Here is a 16918-nt window from a genome sequence, read left to right on the forward strand (position 1 = left end):
TTCGACTGGAGAGCTATCTCGTTGCCCAACATTGCCGAATGTGGGAAGTCATCACGAGAGGGCCAATCATCATTACAGAGACAGTCAAGAGAACTCATCTTGATCCTATCAGAGATCCTTGCGATGAACAAAGGATCAAAGACAAGGCCGACTTCACCACCGAAGAAAGAAAGCAAGATGAATTGGATAATCTTGCTAAGAGCATCATCTCCGGAGCAGTCCCAGACAAATATGTCACCAAGATCATCAAGAGCAGGACTGCAAAGGAGATGTGGGACATCCTTGAAGCAATGTGCATCGGATCGGAAGAGATAAAGGAGAATAAGCTATCAATAGCTTGTCAAAAGTTCTACTCCTTTCTCATGCTCAAGAACGAATCAGTCGAAGAGATGGATCATAGATTTAACCAAATACTGAACGAGGTTCAGTCCATCTCAAAGGACAAGTACACACAACGAGAAATCAACCTGAAGATTCTACGAGCACTTCCGCGAGGCGAATGGCAAATCTACGCAGTCGCCCATCAAAATAAATCCATATTCAACGTGCTTCTAACCAACAAGCTCTTCTCAGATCTCGTGGCAAATGAATTTGATATTCAGAGAAATCGAGAAACCAAGAAAGCCGGAGGATCAGACGAAGAAGCTCCATCGACATCAAAAGGAGTAGCTCTGAAGGCTTCAGCAAATGAAAGCAAGAAACAGTCGAAGGAAACGACTGAACTAAAGCCAAAGGATTTCTTCAGTCAATATGCTTTGTTGACTGAACGATTCAGAAAGTTTCACAAGAAACACTTCAAGGGAAGAGAAAGAGAACACAAGCCCAGATACTCCACAGACAGAAGCGGAGAAAAGAAATCCTTCACAACAGATCTCAAGGATGTGGAATGCTTTAGATGCAGAAGAAACAACACTACAAATCAGAATGCCCTTAACTAACGCAAGAAGAGCGCAAGGAATTAAGAGCTAAGAGGGATCGCTGGCATGCAAAGAAGTAGACAATGGTAGTTGAAGACGTTGGATCTTCTGAATATGCATCTAGATCATCCGCCTTCAACTCCACCAGCTCAGATGACGAGAGCCAAGCCCTCATGGCCAAAGATGCTGAAAGCATGGTGACAACTCAGGCAACAACTATGACAACGGAATGAATGGGCCTGAGGTAAACTCATACTCTAGAACTTTTCACACTGATAACTCCTTGATGTGTACAGGAGATATCTCAGATTCTGGAGACAGCTCAGCAAATGAAATTGATGAGTATGATCAGCTCATGACTGATCATCGACAGTTAAGAGCGATGTTCGAGAACATTATGCAACAGAATCAGAAAATGGAAGAAGAGATCAGTCGAGACCAGTTCAAGAAAGAAACAGTCATCTACTATCCAGATGAAAACTGTCTCGATGAACTGATCTTGGAGAATCACCAACTGAAAGTTCAACTCAAGAAATCAACAGAAGAATGTGAGAAGGCCTATCATGAAATTAAGAGGCTCAATTACAAATTGGAACAAACAGTCAAGGACTGTATGAAGGACTCTCCTCTCTAATGGATAACTTTCCATCAAGATCACTTGTGGAAAGTATAGGAGGCAAGATGATTCGAGCTGATAAAGGAAAGAAGGTCATAATCCAGGATGCAGCTGAAGCATCTGATGACAATTCTACAGAAGAACCAAGAGATTATGACAAAGAAGAAATCATAAAGAGAAATATGATGGTGAATCAGAATGTTCCTCCTCCACGGAACTACAAATGAGCAAAGGAGGCACCAAATCAGTTTGCCCTCCTGAAAAGACTGGAGAGCAGATTCCAGTAGAAGTATGGCGAAGGAACATCCAGACTGAAGCAACAGCAAGCCCATGGAGAAAAGAAACGGAGTCTTCCTCATCAATTAAGGAGGAAGACCAACAAGAGCTATCAGCAACTGAAACCAGTTCAGTTCAGGAAAGAGCAACAGCCATGGAGACAAGATCATGCGACTAGACAACATCAGTTCTATGCTCCTCAGTATCAGTCAAGACACCATCAGTCAAGAATGACTTCTGTATCTCAAGGAAGATACACAATGAAGCAAAGGAGACCTCCAGTTCACAACAGACAAAACTACTACAAGAAAGAGGCTCCAAAGAAGAAAGCTCAACCAACGAAGGCGCATGTGCCAACTGAAGTATCAACAGCTTCAGTCAGACGACCAGTCAACCACAGAGGACCAGCGCGATGACCAGTTCTGAAACAAATTTGGGTTCCAAAAGGAACAATGACTAATGTTGAAGGACCCAAACATTGATTGGGTACCTAAAATAACTCTTCCTTGCAGGACAAAACCAGTAAATATAAGAAGAAGGAAGAAATTAAAGCTTCAATCAAAACATGGTACCTGGACAGCGGCTGCTCGAAGCACACGTGCTATAAAGAATATCTCACGCAATACGTTGAGAAAGCTGGATCAAAAGTTGCATTTGGTGACAACTCACTAGGCGAAACAAAAGGCTATGGTGTACTCAACATGGGTAACGCCAGTATCAGTAATGTTAGCTATGTTTCTGGTCTTAAACATAACTTGTTGTCTGTGAGTCAATTTTGTGACAGCGGATTCACAGTGAAGATCAAGAATGATGAATTCACTGTAAGAAACAACTAGAAGAATGTGGTGCTGAAAGGAATCAGGCAAGGAAATCTCTACGTTGTATCATGGAAAGATAGTCCACTGAAACGTGCCTCATCAGCAAGAGCAGCTCAGAGCTCAACTGGCTATGGCACAGAAGGCTCAACCACCTCAACTTCAAAACGATCAACAAACTTGTTAAACATCAACTGGTAGAAGGTTTGCCTTCTATTGTGTTTCAGAAACAGCAAGAATGTGAAGCATGTCAAAGAGGAAAGCAAATCAGGACTTCGTTCAAGTAAAAAACAGGACACTTCTCTGAAAGAATTCTTCAACTGCTTCACATGGATCTTTTTGGTCCAGTGTCTCCCAGAAGTTATAACGGTAGAAAATACACCTTAGTAGTTGTAGATGATTATTCTCGATACACTTGGGTTGTTTTTCTATACAGGAAAAGTGAGACGCTGAAGGAACTACCAAAACTGATGAAAAGACTTAGTGTTGAAAAGGAGATCAATATCATCAGCATCAGATCAGATAGAGAGACTGAATTCCTCAATTCAGTTATTCAGAACTACTGCGAGGAACGAGGGATCAGTCATCAAACCTCCGCAGCAATAACTCCATAGCAAAATAGAGTTGCTGAAAGAAGAAATAGATCATTGAAGGAAGCAGCAATGACAATGCTAGCTGAATCAAAACTACCACTGAAGTTTTAGGCTGAAGCCGCCAACAATGCTTGCTACACTCAGAATCGATCTTTCCTCACACAAAGACATGGAAAAACTCCATACGAGTTATGGAAGAATATGAAGCCGATAATTTCGTACTTTCATGCTTTCGGTTCTAGGTGCTTTCATTCATAACAATGATAATAGAAAGCTAAACACATTTGATAGCAAGGCTGATCCAGGAATTTTCCTTGGATATTCTGGAACTGAAAGATCCAGCAAAGCCTATCGAGTGTTTAACTCTCATACTCTATGTGTGGAAGAAACATCTCATGTTATTTTTGATGAGTCTATTGATGATTTAAGGAAACAGAAAACTGAAGAAAATGCTGAAAACTTCAGGGTTTCTAATACTGAAATGAAAAGCATCGAACCTACTGAAGTGTTGGTGTGGGGACTAGGAAGAGATGAAGATACTGAAAAACTCCAGTATCAGAAGATCAGTCAAAGAATTGTAAGTCCGATTGGAGATGCTACTGAAGGCATCAGTCAAGGGGGAACTCCAACAACTGAAGTAACAAGAAAGGCTGTAACTGAAAAACGTGCAGAACCTACTACACCACCTATTCAACACTCCCCCACTCGAGAAGCAAGTGAAGGACTGCGATCTGTCCTGACTGAAGAACCTCCACCCTTACCAGAAGAAATCAAGAAGTATATAAGATGGTTTGAGCTACATTCAAAGGACAACATCATTGGAGAACCATCAGACGGTGTGAAGACTCAAAGATCAATGTGCAATCTCGTCCACGACAACAACTAGAACTACATCAACGAATATGAACATTTCAATTGTTTCTTATCAGACTCTGAGCCAAAAGACGTTGAAGAAGCACTGAAGTCCACTTAATGGGTTATTGCTATGCAAGAAGAACTAAATGAATTCAACAGGAATTCAGTTTGGGAACTTGTGGATCGCCTAGATGGTGCAAATGTGATTGGATTGAAATGGATTTTCAAGAACAAAAAGGACGAAGGAGGAAACGTAGTGAGAAACAAAGCAAGGCTAGTGGCCAAAGGATATAGTCAAGAAGAAGGGATCGACTATGATGAAACCTTTGCCCTTGTTGCAAGACTAGAAGCAGTCAGACTATTCTTAGCCTACGCCGCTCATAAGAGATTCAAAGTACACCAAATGGATGTGAAGTGTGCATTTCTCAACAGAGTGCTCATTGATGAGGTTTATGTGGAACAGCCTCCAGGATTTGAAGTTGCTGGAGCAGATAAGGTGTACAAGCTGAAGAAAGTGCTCTATGGTTTGAAGCAAGCACCAAGAGCATGGTATGATACTCTCTCTGAGTATCTGTTTGAACAAGGATTCAAGAAGGGGTTAGTGGACAGAACTCTTTTCACACTGAAAGAAGGAGAGGAACTCCTATTTGTTCAAATTTACGTTGATGACATCATCTTCGGACCCAAATCCGAACGGATGTGCAAAAGTTTGCTGACATTATGACAAACAAATTCCAGACGTCAATGATGGGAGAAATGAATTTCTTTCTGGGATTACAAGTAAAGCAGACCAAAGAAGGGATATTGATCAAATGTGGAATTCATCATGGCAAATTAGAAGGAAGAGGGCAGCGCGAGGAAGAGGTTTGCAACTCGAAGAGGCGGTACAATATTAGGGTTTGCAACTCGAAGAGGCCTGCGTGCGTGAGAGAGAGAAAGCCGCAAAGTGTGGGAGAGTATCGGGTGGGGAAGGTAAAAATTAGGGTTAGATATAGGCTTTTACAACGTAGCTAATTAGGAAAACATGTCATTTATATGGGATGGGCCAAGAAGCAATACGAGCCAACAATATTGGAAGTTGGGACGGATGGAGTATTTTTTGGGCTAATTGCCGCTAAATCCATATACTTTTCCAATTCTTAATTTTTCCCATGACAAAAAAAATCTACTTTAAAATCCATGAATTGAAAAATCGATTGAAAATTTTCCCAGCGTCCGATTTGCGACCATCGGCGAAATGAGTCAGATCCTATGTGGCGCAATTTAATCTAGATGTTAAGTTTAAAGAGTGACATAGGCGCCACATAAGATAAGTTTTCCACCTCTGCCAACACAACGTGATTTAATATTATTTTCATCTCCTTGTTTAAGACGTCGTCTTTTTTTCAATTTCCGGCAACCTCCGCCACCATCACTCTCGTATCTCAGTTCCCTCCATCTCCATATGATTTCTCTCTCATCATCTATCTCTCCACACCAACAAAACCCCTAAATCCTAAAAATCCCTAAAATCCTAACCTCCTTCAATTTCTGTCAGAACTCGCCGCTGGAGACACCAATCTCCTTCTCCGGCGGAACCCACCGACTATCTGTCTCTCTTTCTCCCGACAGACATCAGCAGTACAGACCGTCACCGCCGTCGTCCACCATCACCTCTCTTTCTTAATTTATGGCTGGGACCTGAGGTTGATTGGATGTATCTATGGGGTTTCGCACTACGAAAAGGATGTTTGAGATAAATTAAGTATGTTCTCAAGAGCAGCTTGATGAAGCTGCCAATTTTTGGACGGGGGTTTCACATTTTAGAGTTCATACCCGTGGAGAGAAAGTAGGAAGTTGATGAACCAGTGATGCACAAGATGCTTTCGAGCTTTGGCAATTGTGAGGATCCATTGTGGCTTGCAGAAGTTGCCGCTGGAAGGGGCACCAGAGTCGGAATGGTAGACATCGGCGTTGAGGGGGACAGTGGCTTTGACGTCGCGGAGGTCTTGAGAACTAGTTCGTTTCTCACCGCAACATATCTGTCATTTTATTTTATTTTATTTTTTCAGTTTTTAAAATCTTATGTGGCATCCATGTCATTCATTAAACTTAACACCTGGCATGAATTTCGTCACATAGGATCTGACTCATTTCGGCGATGGCCAAAAATCGAATGCGGAGGAAATTTCATATTAATTTTTCAATTCATGTAATTTAATGTAGAATTTTTTGGTCATAGAAAAAAATCGAAAAATGAAAAAAAATATATGAATTTAGCGGCAACTAACCCTAATTTTTTTTAAATTTTTTTTTTTATCATTATTTATATTTGAACGACTCATAAAATGTTGCTCCAAATGGTATTGTACATTCGCCATATGCAGTTGTACATGTTGTCAGTGGAGCTGCCCATCTAGCATTGCATCCGTGTCACAACCTCATTGGATAGGGCTTGGACGACACGTAATTTCATAACTGTGTCTCTCTCAAAAGAGAAGAAATTTGGGAAATTATATACAGCAGAAAGCTGAGGGCTCAAATTATAATTAGGGATTCATTTGAATAATCAGATTGAATTAGAAGCAGCAGCTGTTTCGATCTCACTGCAATGGCGGAAGCTTCTACCTCGTCGTCCGATCAAACTTACTCTCAGGTTCCTTTCTTATTCTAATCTATAAATGAAATTCGTTGATTGTAAATTCGTCCTTGATTATGAATGCTGGTTTGAATGTTTATTTTTCAATACGATTTTTGTTGTAGTTCAATCATCTTTCTTGGTTTTAGATTGGGCAATACATGGGATTTTTGGCCCCTTTTTTTTCTCTTACTTTTTTTTCTTTTGAAATTTGTATCCTGTGCTTTTTAGGTTTTTGTTTTGCTTTTAAATCTTGTGTCATCGTGATTCATACATATTTTTGTAAATATTCAATAGCCTTGTGGTATTAGCCCTTCTAATTTAGATATCCTTAAAGATTGATGTTCCTTCTTTTCCTTTTGTTTAAGGGCTTTTTCTTGGAATATGAATATTCCTGTGGCTGTGACTGATCAAAATATTCGCATCCTAATACTATGTATAAGGCTTCTCACATCACATTATATTTGCATTAACAGTTAACTAACATCGACCAATACTATGCCATGATCACTTGCATTTTCTTTTGGAGTTTCGCATGTGTATTAAAATGTCAAATGTTCTTATTAATTAGACTTTGACTATTTAGACTCACCATCTCAACTCCTTTCATTATCATTTCAGGTAGTTGTCATTTCTCTATAAGATTCCACTGGATCTATAGTCATTTTTATGATTTTGTAATAACAGTAATATGAAGCAGAAAGTTATAAGAAATCATCAATGTGTAAAGATGCATGTATTATTTCTTTTCAGAAAATAATAAATAAATCATAATCAATACCTTACACACAGACATATGAAAAATCACTGTAACTTCTACGATTTACTTACTTTGTACATGACGTGCAAAGCACTTTGATCATTACTAGTAACTATAAGTTCACTAGTTGGTAAATTATAGCCTGTCTTGTGATATCAAGCTAGTACATGAAAGCTTGTTTTGCATGAACTAGTGAAAGAAAATCTGCAGTAATTTTTATTGAGTCAAATTCAATGGACCTGTATCGGCAATTTTGAATAGCTATTGAACTGTTCAAATGGTCTGGTGGAACCTTACATCTGGAAAGTGTAATGAATATGACTTACTATCACCATCCCTGCTGGAGAATTGATATTCATGTACAAATGTTAAGGTGTTACTTAGAGTCAGGACTAGGGACTTTTACAAAGAAAAGAGATGTGAATTAAATGGACCATTAATAGATGCATATGTAGAATAGAAAAAGTATGCACATTTACCTGAACTTGGATCTTTTACTATCTGGATGAAAAACTGGTAAATGAAGAAATCTAATAATTGAACAGCGGGCCAGTATTCTTCTGTATCCAATTTTAATAAAATAAGTATCTAAGAAACTTTGAAGCTATCAGTAATTGTTATTACCAGACACACACACACACACACACACACACATAGGGAATAAAAAAATATCGACTTCTGTTTGAACTAGATGAATGCTCCAGACCATGCCAGATCTCTCTTATCTGCTAAATGTGAACCTACTTGATGCATTCAATTTTCAATAAGCTTGATACTTATTTTATCAAGTGGATTTAACTCGTTGAGTTGTCTTGTATATCTATATCATGATCTCCTTATAAGGAAATATATTTCTGCAGAAATGTTTTAAGCAGTCTTTGGTCATGCGTACATATCTCATAGTCTTCTCTACATGAAGACAATCATGTAGACATTTTCCTCGAACTGTATTCTTATATAATCACTGGGGACACAGGTTCCCAAATCTGAAGGGTTAAAATCACAAAATGGAGATAGACCGGTGTTCCCGATTATGTATCCTGTGCTTGTTCCTGGATTATTACCTCCCCATCAGCACCAGGAACAGATTAATCGTGGGCCAGGTCTATATGCTGTTCCAGTTCTTCCGTATATGCAACCTTTTGGTGGTTTTCCACCCAATACTCTTATCCCTTTTACCTACAACTTACCTACGTAAGTATTCCTAAAGTCTGGCACACTGATAGGATTCTTTAATGGACCTTAATTTGGTATTGTGATGCTTACCATGATTAGCTGATTAACGTTTTTTTTTGTTCCCTCTCTTCTTTGTTACTTATGCAAAACAGTCTCCTTATTTAAACTAGACCCATGAGTTGGAGCTCATCGTCATCTTATTTCAATATTGCGCTTCATTTTTCCATTCGCATCATTGTCATGTTGCTAGTATATGTTTGTACTTGGTTAAGGAAAGCTCAGCTGCTTTGTTTATTCCTTATAAAAAATCTAAACATGGATTAGACAAATCTTTCCACAAAACTCATTGCAACTTGATAAATTGTTTTACATAACATTTTTCAGCTTTGGGTGCATCCTGCAGTTATTCATTGTTTAGTATAAATATAATTGAATAGTTTTTATAGTATCTGGCAGAAGTAACTCAGAGTTTCAGCTCTGCTTTGCATTGATAATCCCTGTGATGTTGTCAGAGAGTGAAGTTAATTTTGTTTTAACAAACCCTTTCCAGCTCTGGGTGCATCCTGCAGTTATACATTGTTTAGTATAATTGCATACTCTTTATAGTATCTGGCAGTAAAATATGAAGTACTCACAGTTTTTGCTCTGTTTTGCATTGATAATCTCTATGCTGTTATCAGAGAACGAAGTTCTCCAGAGGCCAGAGAGGTCAGTGGTGAGCAGGGGCAACAAGGAGAGCAACTGCAACAGCAACAACAGGCTGGACCTCAAAGACAAGTTGTTGTTCGGAGATTTCAAATCGCTATCCAGCTTGATATACTGCTCATCTTAAAACTGGCAGCAGTTATTTTCTTGTTCAACCAAGATGGATCTAGACAGAGGCTAACTCTCCTTGTGTTTTTTGCAACACTTGTTTACTTGTATGTAGCGGAGATAATTTTATGCTTTTTGCATGCCCTTTTTAAGTTTCAGAAATAAAGTTTCTTTATGCGCCTTTTCGTTTGCTTATGTTGATATTGCCTTCTTTTCGTGCTTGTTTGCCTGTATCTACATGTTGAAGTCCTGTTAGTCTGCTACCTTGCTTATTCCTGTTGACTGGTGCAGATATCAAACTGGAGCTCTTGCACCTGTAATTCAATGGCTTTCTCAAGGCATGCGCAGGGCAGCTGCACCACCAGCCAGGCCTGCTGCTAGGGCAGACAATCTAGCAGCCGCTGGGGAACAAGGAAATGAAAATGCTGGCTTAGCCGGTAAGCTCTCCAGTGTTTATGTGAACTGTCAAATACAATACCTATTTTGTAGCTTTATGATTTATGTTGGCAGCACTGAAAATGCACCAAATATTAAAAATGAGGTTTTGAAATGCTCTTCTGCATACATCCATGTTTATTTTCTTAATTCTCAAACCATGTTTGCTTGTTAGTACCAAAGTTAGCAACATTCCTTCCCTCTAAAATAAATAGAACAAAGAATATTGATTAAAAGGATGGGTTTTTTTTTCTCATCCTTAAATTTTGAAGTATGCTTTCTTGTCTTGTTTTTACCTCAAATCTAGTAAGTCCTCCGATTATGCTCCTACTAGAATATGATTATCTGGTATGCATCCAATAGGTATGCACACCTGTATATATGCATGCTTGCAGGCCCATTTTCAACCTTTTGTATTGTTTTTCAAATGTCATCATTGCCTTGTATCCTGAGATGTTTTATACAGTAGCAATCCAGTATATTGGTTGAATGATATAATGTTGACGTGGCAGATGGTCAACCTATAGGTGAGAATGAAAATGAGAATGATCGAGCGAATGATGGGAATAGGGGCGTTGAGAACGAGCATGGAGGCGAAGGTGGGCAAGCCGAGGGTGGCAACCGCTTGTGGGTAATTGTGAAAGAGATCCAAATGATCGTCTTTGGTTTCATTACTTCACTTCTCCCAGGCTTTCATAACGTAGATTAGGGATATGTATATTTACCCCAGAGCATTCTGCCAATTGAATCAGCTTTTTGTTTAAAATAATTTATTTTAGGAAAGTAAATGTGCATGGATTGTTGTAGGCTGAGAAAAAGGATTATTATATTGTGTATGATAACTAAAGGTTGAACCTCCTGATTTTCTTAGTGCTTACTTTGTGTTTTGGTTTGGGAAAATCAATCGTAGCAATGGAGATAATATTAACTGTCACAAATGCAAACTTATGTTTGTATGTGGTTAACATCTGTAATCCTCCTTTGGGAAATCAAAATTTTACTTCAGCACACCTAAAAATCCTTCTGCTACCATATAGAATTTCAAATATTAGATGGTAACATGATTTTAATTTGTAATGTTTAGCTATTCGTCCACTCAACTAATTACGACACACCTAATTCGATGAAATTCGTAATTTTGTTTTCCCAAAGTACGAGATATTTTCTCAATTATACTAAAAACTCAGCTACATATCCATTTTTAAAAGTAAAATAAAATCATTATTATCGAATTGACCTCGTTGATAGATCGATGAAACCATGAATTTAAATTGTATGACATCTTAGACCAAGTTCTTGTGATAGGAGCAAATGCTTTACAAAAAAGAACAATATATCCTATACGATCAACAAGAAAGACCTTAGGTATGTACAGTTTTTTATGCAGTTGTTTTTTTTCCTTCGCATAATAAAACAAAACAAGACGATGAAATTCACAACAAAGCACCAAATTCTGTTTTCACATATTTTACTTGTCGCTATTAAGAGGATAAGAAAATACTGTATATGTTTTGTTTCACACTATTATTCTGATTTTTAGGAATTGGCTAGACAGGTATGGAGCCTAATTGGTAAAATGAACAACTATATAACTGAAAAATCACGACTCTTATTCTTTCACTAAAAAGAACATCTCGTCCAAAAGAATATTTTTCTTTGTAAAAGATCAGAATTTGTACTTCTTTATTTGATAGAATCAGTATAAACACAAGGTGCATCTAATGATATTATACACTTGAAAATCAGGATACATACAACAAAATAATAAACCAGAGCAACAAATATTTTTGCTACCCGACAGACAAATAGTTACCAAATCACATCTCGGACAGAATCCTGCTAATTTTCCGAAGCTCTTTCAGCGCGGACATGGCTGTGACTTGTCCTTCGCCAACAAAGCTATTCTTCAATAAACTTTCTGGTGGTCCGAATTCACCATGATCCTGCTGGAAGACAGATTCAATCACCTGCAAGGAAAACAAAATAAATGAGTTTGATAAAATGCACTGAGGCTCAAATTCGCATCTCAAACGAATTAAAATTTCTACGGTAACATTATTCTTGTTAAGCGGGTGGAACTGGCATGTAGAGATTGATCACTATAACTCATGTACCAGATTTCAACCGTATCCAACTTATCAATTTTAGGATGATTGACTTAGCTTTTCACTGAACTTGTAGAGATGCTGCTATAATATGGAACTGTTCAGAATCAAAGAAAACGCAGCAGCTCCAAATCCATTCGTCTTATAAAGATTTTCATAATGCCATGGCTAAGCCAAAAAAGTGCAAGGAAGGGTGCTACCAGATCCAGTCATGTACCTGAATGTTCTCAAGCATTGATTGAGCAAGATTCCTGAGGCTAACCATCGAATTCTGGTTTACTGTTTCACCTTTGCTAGATATGGAAGAGACATCACACCCAGCAGCACTGTTCTGACCAATTTCACCATTGGAATCTTTAGCTCCTTCGGACGTACTGGGCCTCTCGGAGGTTCCCTCATTAGCATTTCTTCCTAACTTCAACAACCAATTAAATTTACCTGACAGGGTTCTTGTGTAATGCATGAGTTTTGGAGATTTTCCCAGTGAATCATCATTTTGGGAACATCTTGAAGAGACGTCAGGAGAGATGCTAGAGCCGAGAAGAGGGGAGGATTTTGTGTTAGTCCTGCATGATTCAGTATCATTTCCATCAACAGATGAGTTTGATGCAACACTACTTCTTTCTGACACATTCTCATGATCGATGTTCGTATGGCTAGGACTGGGTGGATTTGAGAGATTTGGACAATTCTCTTCACTCCCAGCAGCACTCAGTGTATCGCTTGATGTCTTGTTAGCAACCTCTTGACCATTAACCTCTATCGGATCCTGGTGCTCTACATCTTCACTGCGCAGTGCACTTACTTCATTATCATCTGCTCCAAGTTGCCGTGCCAGATCATTCAACAAACTTTTTCTAACAGTTGGATCGGGAAGATTGGATCTTTCACTCTTTGTTGGTGAGGATGGATCAGACTCGGTTTTAGAATGGTGAAGTTTTACTTTATCTGACCATCCCTTTCGGATGTGGGGCACTTTTTCTTCCACACCAGCTTGCTTGTATTCTTCTTCCTTGTGGTGCAACACTCTCCACTTCTCTTCCCAGTAGCTCTTATGTGTATCACTGAGAGGAGTTCTTGGAGAAGTTGCATCGAGAGTGTGGTTATAACCCCTAGTAACCCCAGGCTTCACTTCATCATAGAATCCAGGATGGACAAGTAGAGAACTGGAATGGTTCACATCTACTGCCAGAGTCTGCAACGATTTTGCCTTTTCCACAAGCTTCATGAGACTTGCATCATCTGGAAAATTCAACAACCTCTGAAGGCACGCAGTGGCAGTCTCAGTGGCAAGCAATGAAGACCTTATCATAAGTATCATAGAAACTGCAAAAGCGGAAATGAATGCTCCCCTAGGTGAATCGAGGACTCCAGAGTTTGATTCTGCATGAGCGTCATCTGCTTCCATAAACCTTGTATTGTCACAAGCAAAAATTTCATCCCAGATTAACAAAAGCTCTTCCAGGGAGAATTCACGTCCAAATAATACCCTTAACCAGCGCAGTGAAAAGTACTGGGGTTCAACCCCTAGTTCAACAAGGTGAGTATAAAGAGATGCATCAACTATGGAAAGCAAATGATACATTGCAGCAGAAGCTTCAATTACAGGGGTGAACATAGAATGGGAATTACGATAAGGAGATGGTGAGAAAAACTCTGCCATTGCAACAGCACCACCAGCACCACTCATCAAAGCATCAAACATTGAGTATGCATCATGCTCCATAAATTTCTCTGACAAGACAATACCAAGTTCGCCTTCTGCTCCATAGGCATCACTAAGTAAGATAATGGTTTGTATCACTGGATCAAGTTCAGTGAGACTGGCTATCTTTGGACTTTTTTTAGACTTGCTCCCATCTTCCACAGATTCCGAGAATTTCTTGAACTCAAACTTATATGTCAAGTCATTTTCATGAAATGAAAAGCCATCAAAGTTGTCAACAAAATGGTCTTCATAATTTTTTCTCACTTCTGAGAGGCGTTCAAGGTCGACATGAAGAACATACACCAGTGGAGCTAAGAGTTCGTGCATCCCTGTAGAAATACAGAAAACAATAATTGCAAGGACCTGAGAAATGTATATCTCTTATTTGTCTCATGCAAATTAGTATCACGTATAAGAGAGCTTTTAGAAGGAACTGAGGATGCCATATAATAAGGAGGTAATTCAAGATTTCTAAGATTTTTTACTTTCATTTATCCAATGACAGAGCAGGGAAAGACTCAATGAATTTCAAGAACGACTGAGGAAGAAATCCAATTCAATCTTTGTCCCTGCATTTAATCTTGACAGTTTTATATGAACAAATACAACCCTCAAAAGAATCTACTCCAACGTGTTTTGAAGTAATCTCATATTTCTGTCCACACATCTCACAGATAGCTTAAAACTGATGCTTTAGAAAATAAAAACCTTCTTCTCACTCCACCAAAACATTTCTTCTTGGCACATACAAAGGCATTAATTAGAGTATAACTAATAACTGGGAAAAAAAAGTAGTTGGTAGTTGAGTATCATACAAATTTAATAGAGCTATTCCACCTTGTCTGTACCAACCAATACTAGTTAATAAGCATTCCATACCTTGTCTGTAGCCATACTCTGGGTGACTAAGGCACCAAAGCAATAAAATTCTCCGTAAGATGCCTTGGCATCCACTTGTCTGGAAGTAGCTGCCTCTTTCTGGGTACAAACGTGTCAAATCTTGATCAACCATCCTCTCCAGTTCGGCATTTCTGAAGAAGCGACCCCACATGCTGTCTACAAGACAAAAGCAAAAAAAAGAAATATGACTTTGGGAGAAAAAACTTAACATGTAAATGAGTCTTGGACAAGAGTTGAACTTCCAATAGGATAGGTTGTGACAAATATAACATGAAAACACGAGAAAACAAAATGCTACCAGGATTTTGCGACAGTGGATTGTCTATGACGGGATCAGGAGAACTACTTCCATCTTTCGGCACATGTGGATCAACCAGAAGTTGTCTCCTCAATGCAGCATACCTGTAAAATCATACGCGTTACAATCACAGATACAGATAAAAAGCAATACATTACACTAGACCATTGTCAGAGTTGAAAACTTGGAGATAGTATAGTACTATTGAGGGATGTAATGATTCGTGAATTCAATATAGTAATATAGTTGCAAGCATTTATTCAAATAACCTTCCAAACGTTTGTACTATATGTAAAAGAATGATGCTCAAAACTTCATGAATTTAAGCGAATTTAAGCTCCTGGAAAATTGAGAAAACAATTTCAAGTCTCTTGCCACCACCACCATGAGGCAGTCACCAGCAGATCATAACATATATAGGATCATGAAAAACCACTCCAAGGCAAAACAAATTTCCACGATTTCCCGAAAACCTGAGAAAACACAACGTCTAATGCTCCCTAAATATGAAAATCAACAAACAAAACGAACGAAATCAACAAAATGACTTGCCAAAGCTACCTGAAGCATACATCTAAAGACAAACTGCAACTAAATCAAGGTATTCATCAGTGTTGGTCAGCAATAAAATGTGAGATGCATATCCTATAGAAAGCTTCGAAAGCTCACCTTCTCCGAGAATCGGCGGTGACGCGGCGAAGATCGTCGATGGTTGCAGAAGGAGAAGATGGTAAAATCCCCAAATCCACGCGCCATTTGACCCCTCTAAGGGCAGCAAAACGGCGTGCACATGATGCCGTTTCCGGCATTGCAGTTTCCGGCATTACAGTTTCCATAATACCCAGTACAAGAAATCCTTAATTTCTTTTTGTTTTATTTTATTTTCATGAAACGACTTATTTGCCCCCTTGCTATTTTCTGTTTTTCGTTTTTTCCCCTTCAATTCAGCTAAAATACCGACAAATCATGATCACCAAGCCCTTCAAGATGATCTTCACATGATCAAATTTCGATTTTTAAACACATTCACGGTCAGAAACTGAAGATTTCTCCGGTTTCCGGTGCAATCCGCGCCGAACCGCTGCCCTAAAACATCAACAACATTTTCTCTTTGCAGAAGAATCGGATTTCCGGTGAACCGTTTAGCATGACGATGAGAGGGCGTATCGAAATCAATTAGAAACGATGGCGAGTGCATGAAATTGAGAAAAGCTGAAAAGATTTAGAGAAAATCCAGGCAAAGGTTTTGGGTGGAGAAATGGAGAAACTTTTACAACAGAGAAGCAGAAATCTAGAGAGAGGAAGCGAAGGTGGAGAGAGAGAGAGAGAGAGAAACGGAACAAATAGATGCTTTGCGGTATAATATAACTAACCATTAATGCGCTCTCTCTCTCTTTCAATATCAAAATTCAATTTCAATTAATGATTAATTTCTTCTCTGCCCTTTTGGTATTTAATCATTAATAATGTCTATTTTTTTGGATACGAGGAAAAGCTAAGCGTGGGGAGCGTTTGGCCTTTCCCATAATTCCATTTTTGTCCCAGACATCGGATACAAATCATTTTTATTTTCTATATATTTTTTGTTTTTTTTATTCCGTCTTCTCAATTAATACTATATTTTTGAGGCACACTTAAATACGCGCATGGTGCGCGCGAATCCTGAGTCGCAACACGACCCGGATCCGGCTCCACATTATACATTAAAAAAAAAATTAAATTATTTAATTCAAGTTCTTCGCTCTTTACTTCTGAATTTTGTAGCAGAAATCTTTTTTATTTCACATCAATATTTAGATTGATGATTGTTTGATCCGCCATTGTCTTCAACAACTTGTTTACGCTTGCAATTATCTTCTTTTCGGCGAAAAAATATGGAAGCCGAAAATCAAATTTTTGTTGATTCTGTCTCTGTTTCTGTGCCACGATTTAGTTTTTCTTGAAAACTATGGTCAATAATATTGTAGAGATTGAAGATTTTAATACATTGAGCGAAGAAGATGATGCCCAGTTAAATGACGTGATTCAACGTAC

The 16918-nt window shown here is 38.6% G+C and overlaps 2 protein-coding genes across 3 annotated transcripts; one reads left to right on the top strand and one right to left on the bottom strand.

Moving 5' to 3' along the window:
* The first annotated feature begins 6427 nt into the window (after nucleotides 1–6427).
* On the top strand, nucleotides 6428–10811 carry LOC131021326 (uncharacterized). 2 transcript variants are annotated; one of them, XM_057950473.1, is made up of 5 exons: nucleotides 6428–6707; nucleotides 8426–8643; nucleotides 9306–9545; nucleotides 9730–9875; nucleotides 10386–10811. In XM_057950473.1, the coding sequence occupies exons 1-5, from the start codon at nucleotides 6663–6665 to the stop codon at nucleotides 10580–10582; spliced, it is 846 nt and encodes a 281-aa protein (XP_057806456.1). In that variant the 5' UTR covers nucleotides 6428–6662; the 3' UTR covers nucleotides 10583–10811. The 2 variants fall into 2 exon arrangements, with proteins under 2 accessions (XP_057806456.1, XP_057806457.1); XM_057950474.1 differs by having other exon boundaries at nucleotides 10401–10811.
* Nucleotides 10812–11522: 711 nt separating this feature from the next.
* Nucleotides 11523–16261, bottom strand: LOC131021327 (uncharacterized). The gene is made up of 5 exons (XM_057950475.1): nucleotides 15554–16261; nucleotides 14885–14988; nucleotides 14566–14742; nucleotides 12196–14015; nucleotides 11523–11840 (listed from the first exon to the last, which is right to left on the bottom strand). The coding sequence occupies exons 1-5, from the start codon at nucleotides 15718–15720 to the stop codon at nucleotides 11691–11693; spliced, it is 2418 nt and encodes an 805-aa protein (XP_057806458.1). The 5' UTR covers nucleotides 15721–16261; the 3' UTR covers nucleotides 11523–11690.
* Between the last annotated feature and the right edge of the window lie 657 nt (nucleotides 16262–16918).

The sequence above is a fragment of the Salvia miltiorrhiza genome, chromosome 4, assembly GCF_028751815.1.
Source record: "Salvia miltiorrhiza cultivar Shanhuang (shh) chromosome 4, IMPLAD_Smil_shh, whole genome shotgun sequence".
NCBI lineage: Eukaryota > Viridiplantae > Streptophyta > Magnoliopsida > Lamiales > Lamiaceae > Salvia > Salvia miltiorrhiza.

Bases quoted from the DNA above. Each gene is read 5' to 3' on its own strand.
- LOC131021326 (XM_057950473.1), top strand. From the start codon at position 6,663: ATGGCGGAAGCTTCTACCTCGTCGTCCGATCAAACTTACTCTCAG. The intron at 8,644-9,305 runs GTAAGTATTCCT...TGCTGTTATCAG, and splicing joins TTTACCTACAACTTACCTAC to AGAACGAAGTTCTCCAGAGG. The intron at 9,876-10,385 runs GTAAGCTCTCCA...TTGACGTGGCAG, and splicing joins TGAAAATGCTGGCTTAGCCG to ATGGTCAACCTATAGGTGAG.
- LOC131021327 (XM_057950475.1), bottom strand. From the start codon at position 15,720: ATGGAAACTGTAATGCCGGAAACTGCAATGCCGGAAACGGCATCATGT. The intron at 14,989-15,553 runs GTGAGCTTTCGA...ATGATTTTACAG, and splicing joins ACCGCCGATTCTCGGAGAAG to GTATGCTGCATTGAGGAGAC. The intron at 11,841-12,195 runs GTACATGACTGG...TTTTCCTTGCAG, and splicing joins CAATGCTTGAGAACATTCAG to GTGATTGAATCTGTCTTCCA.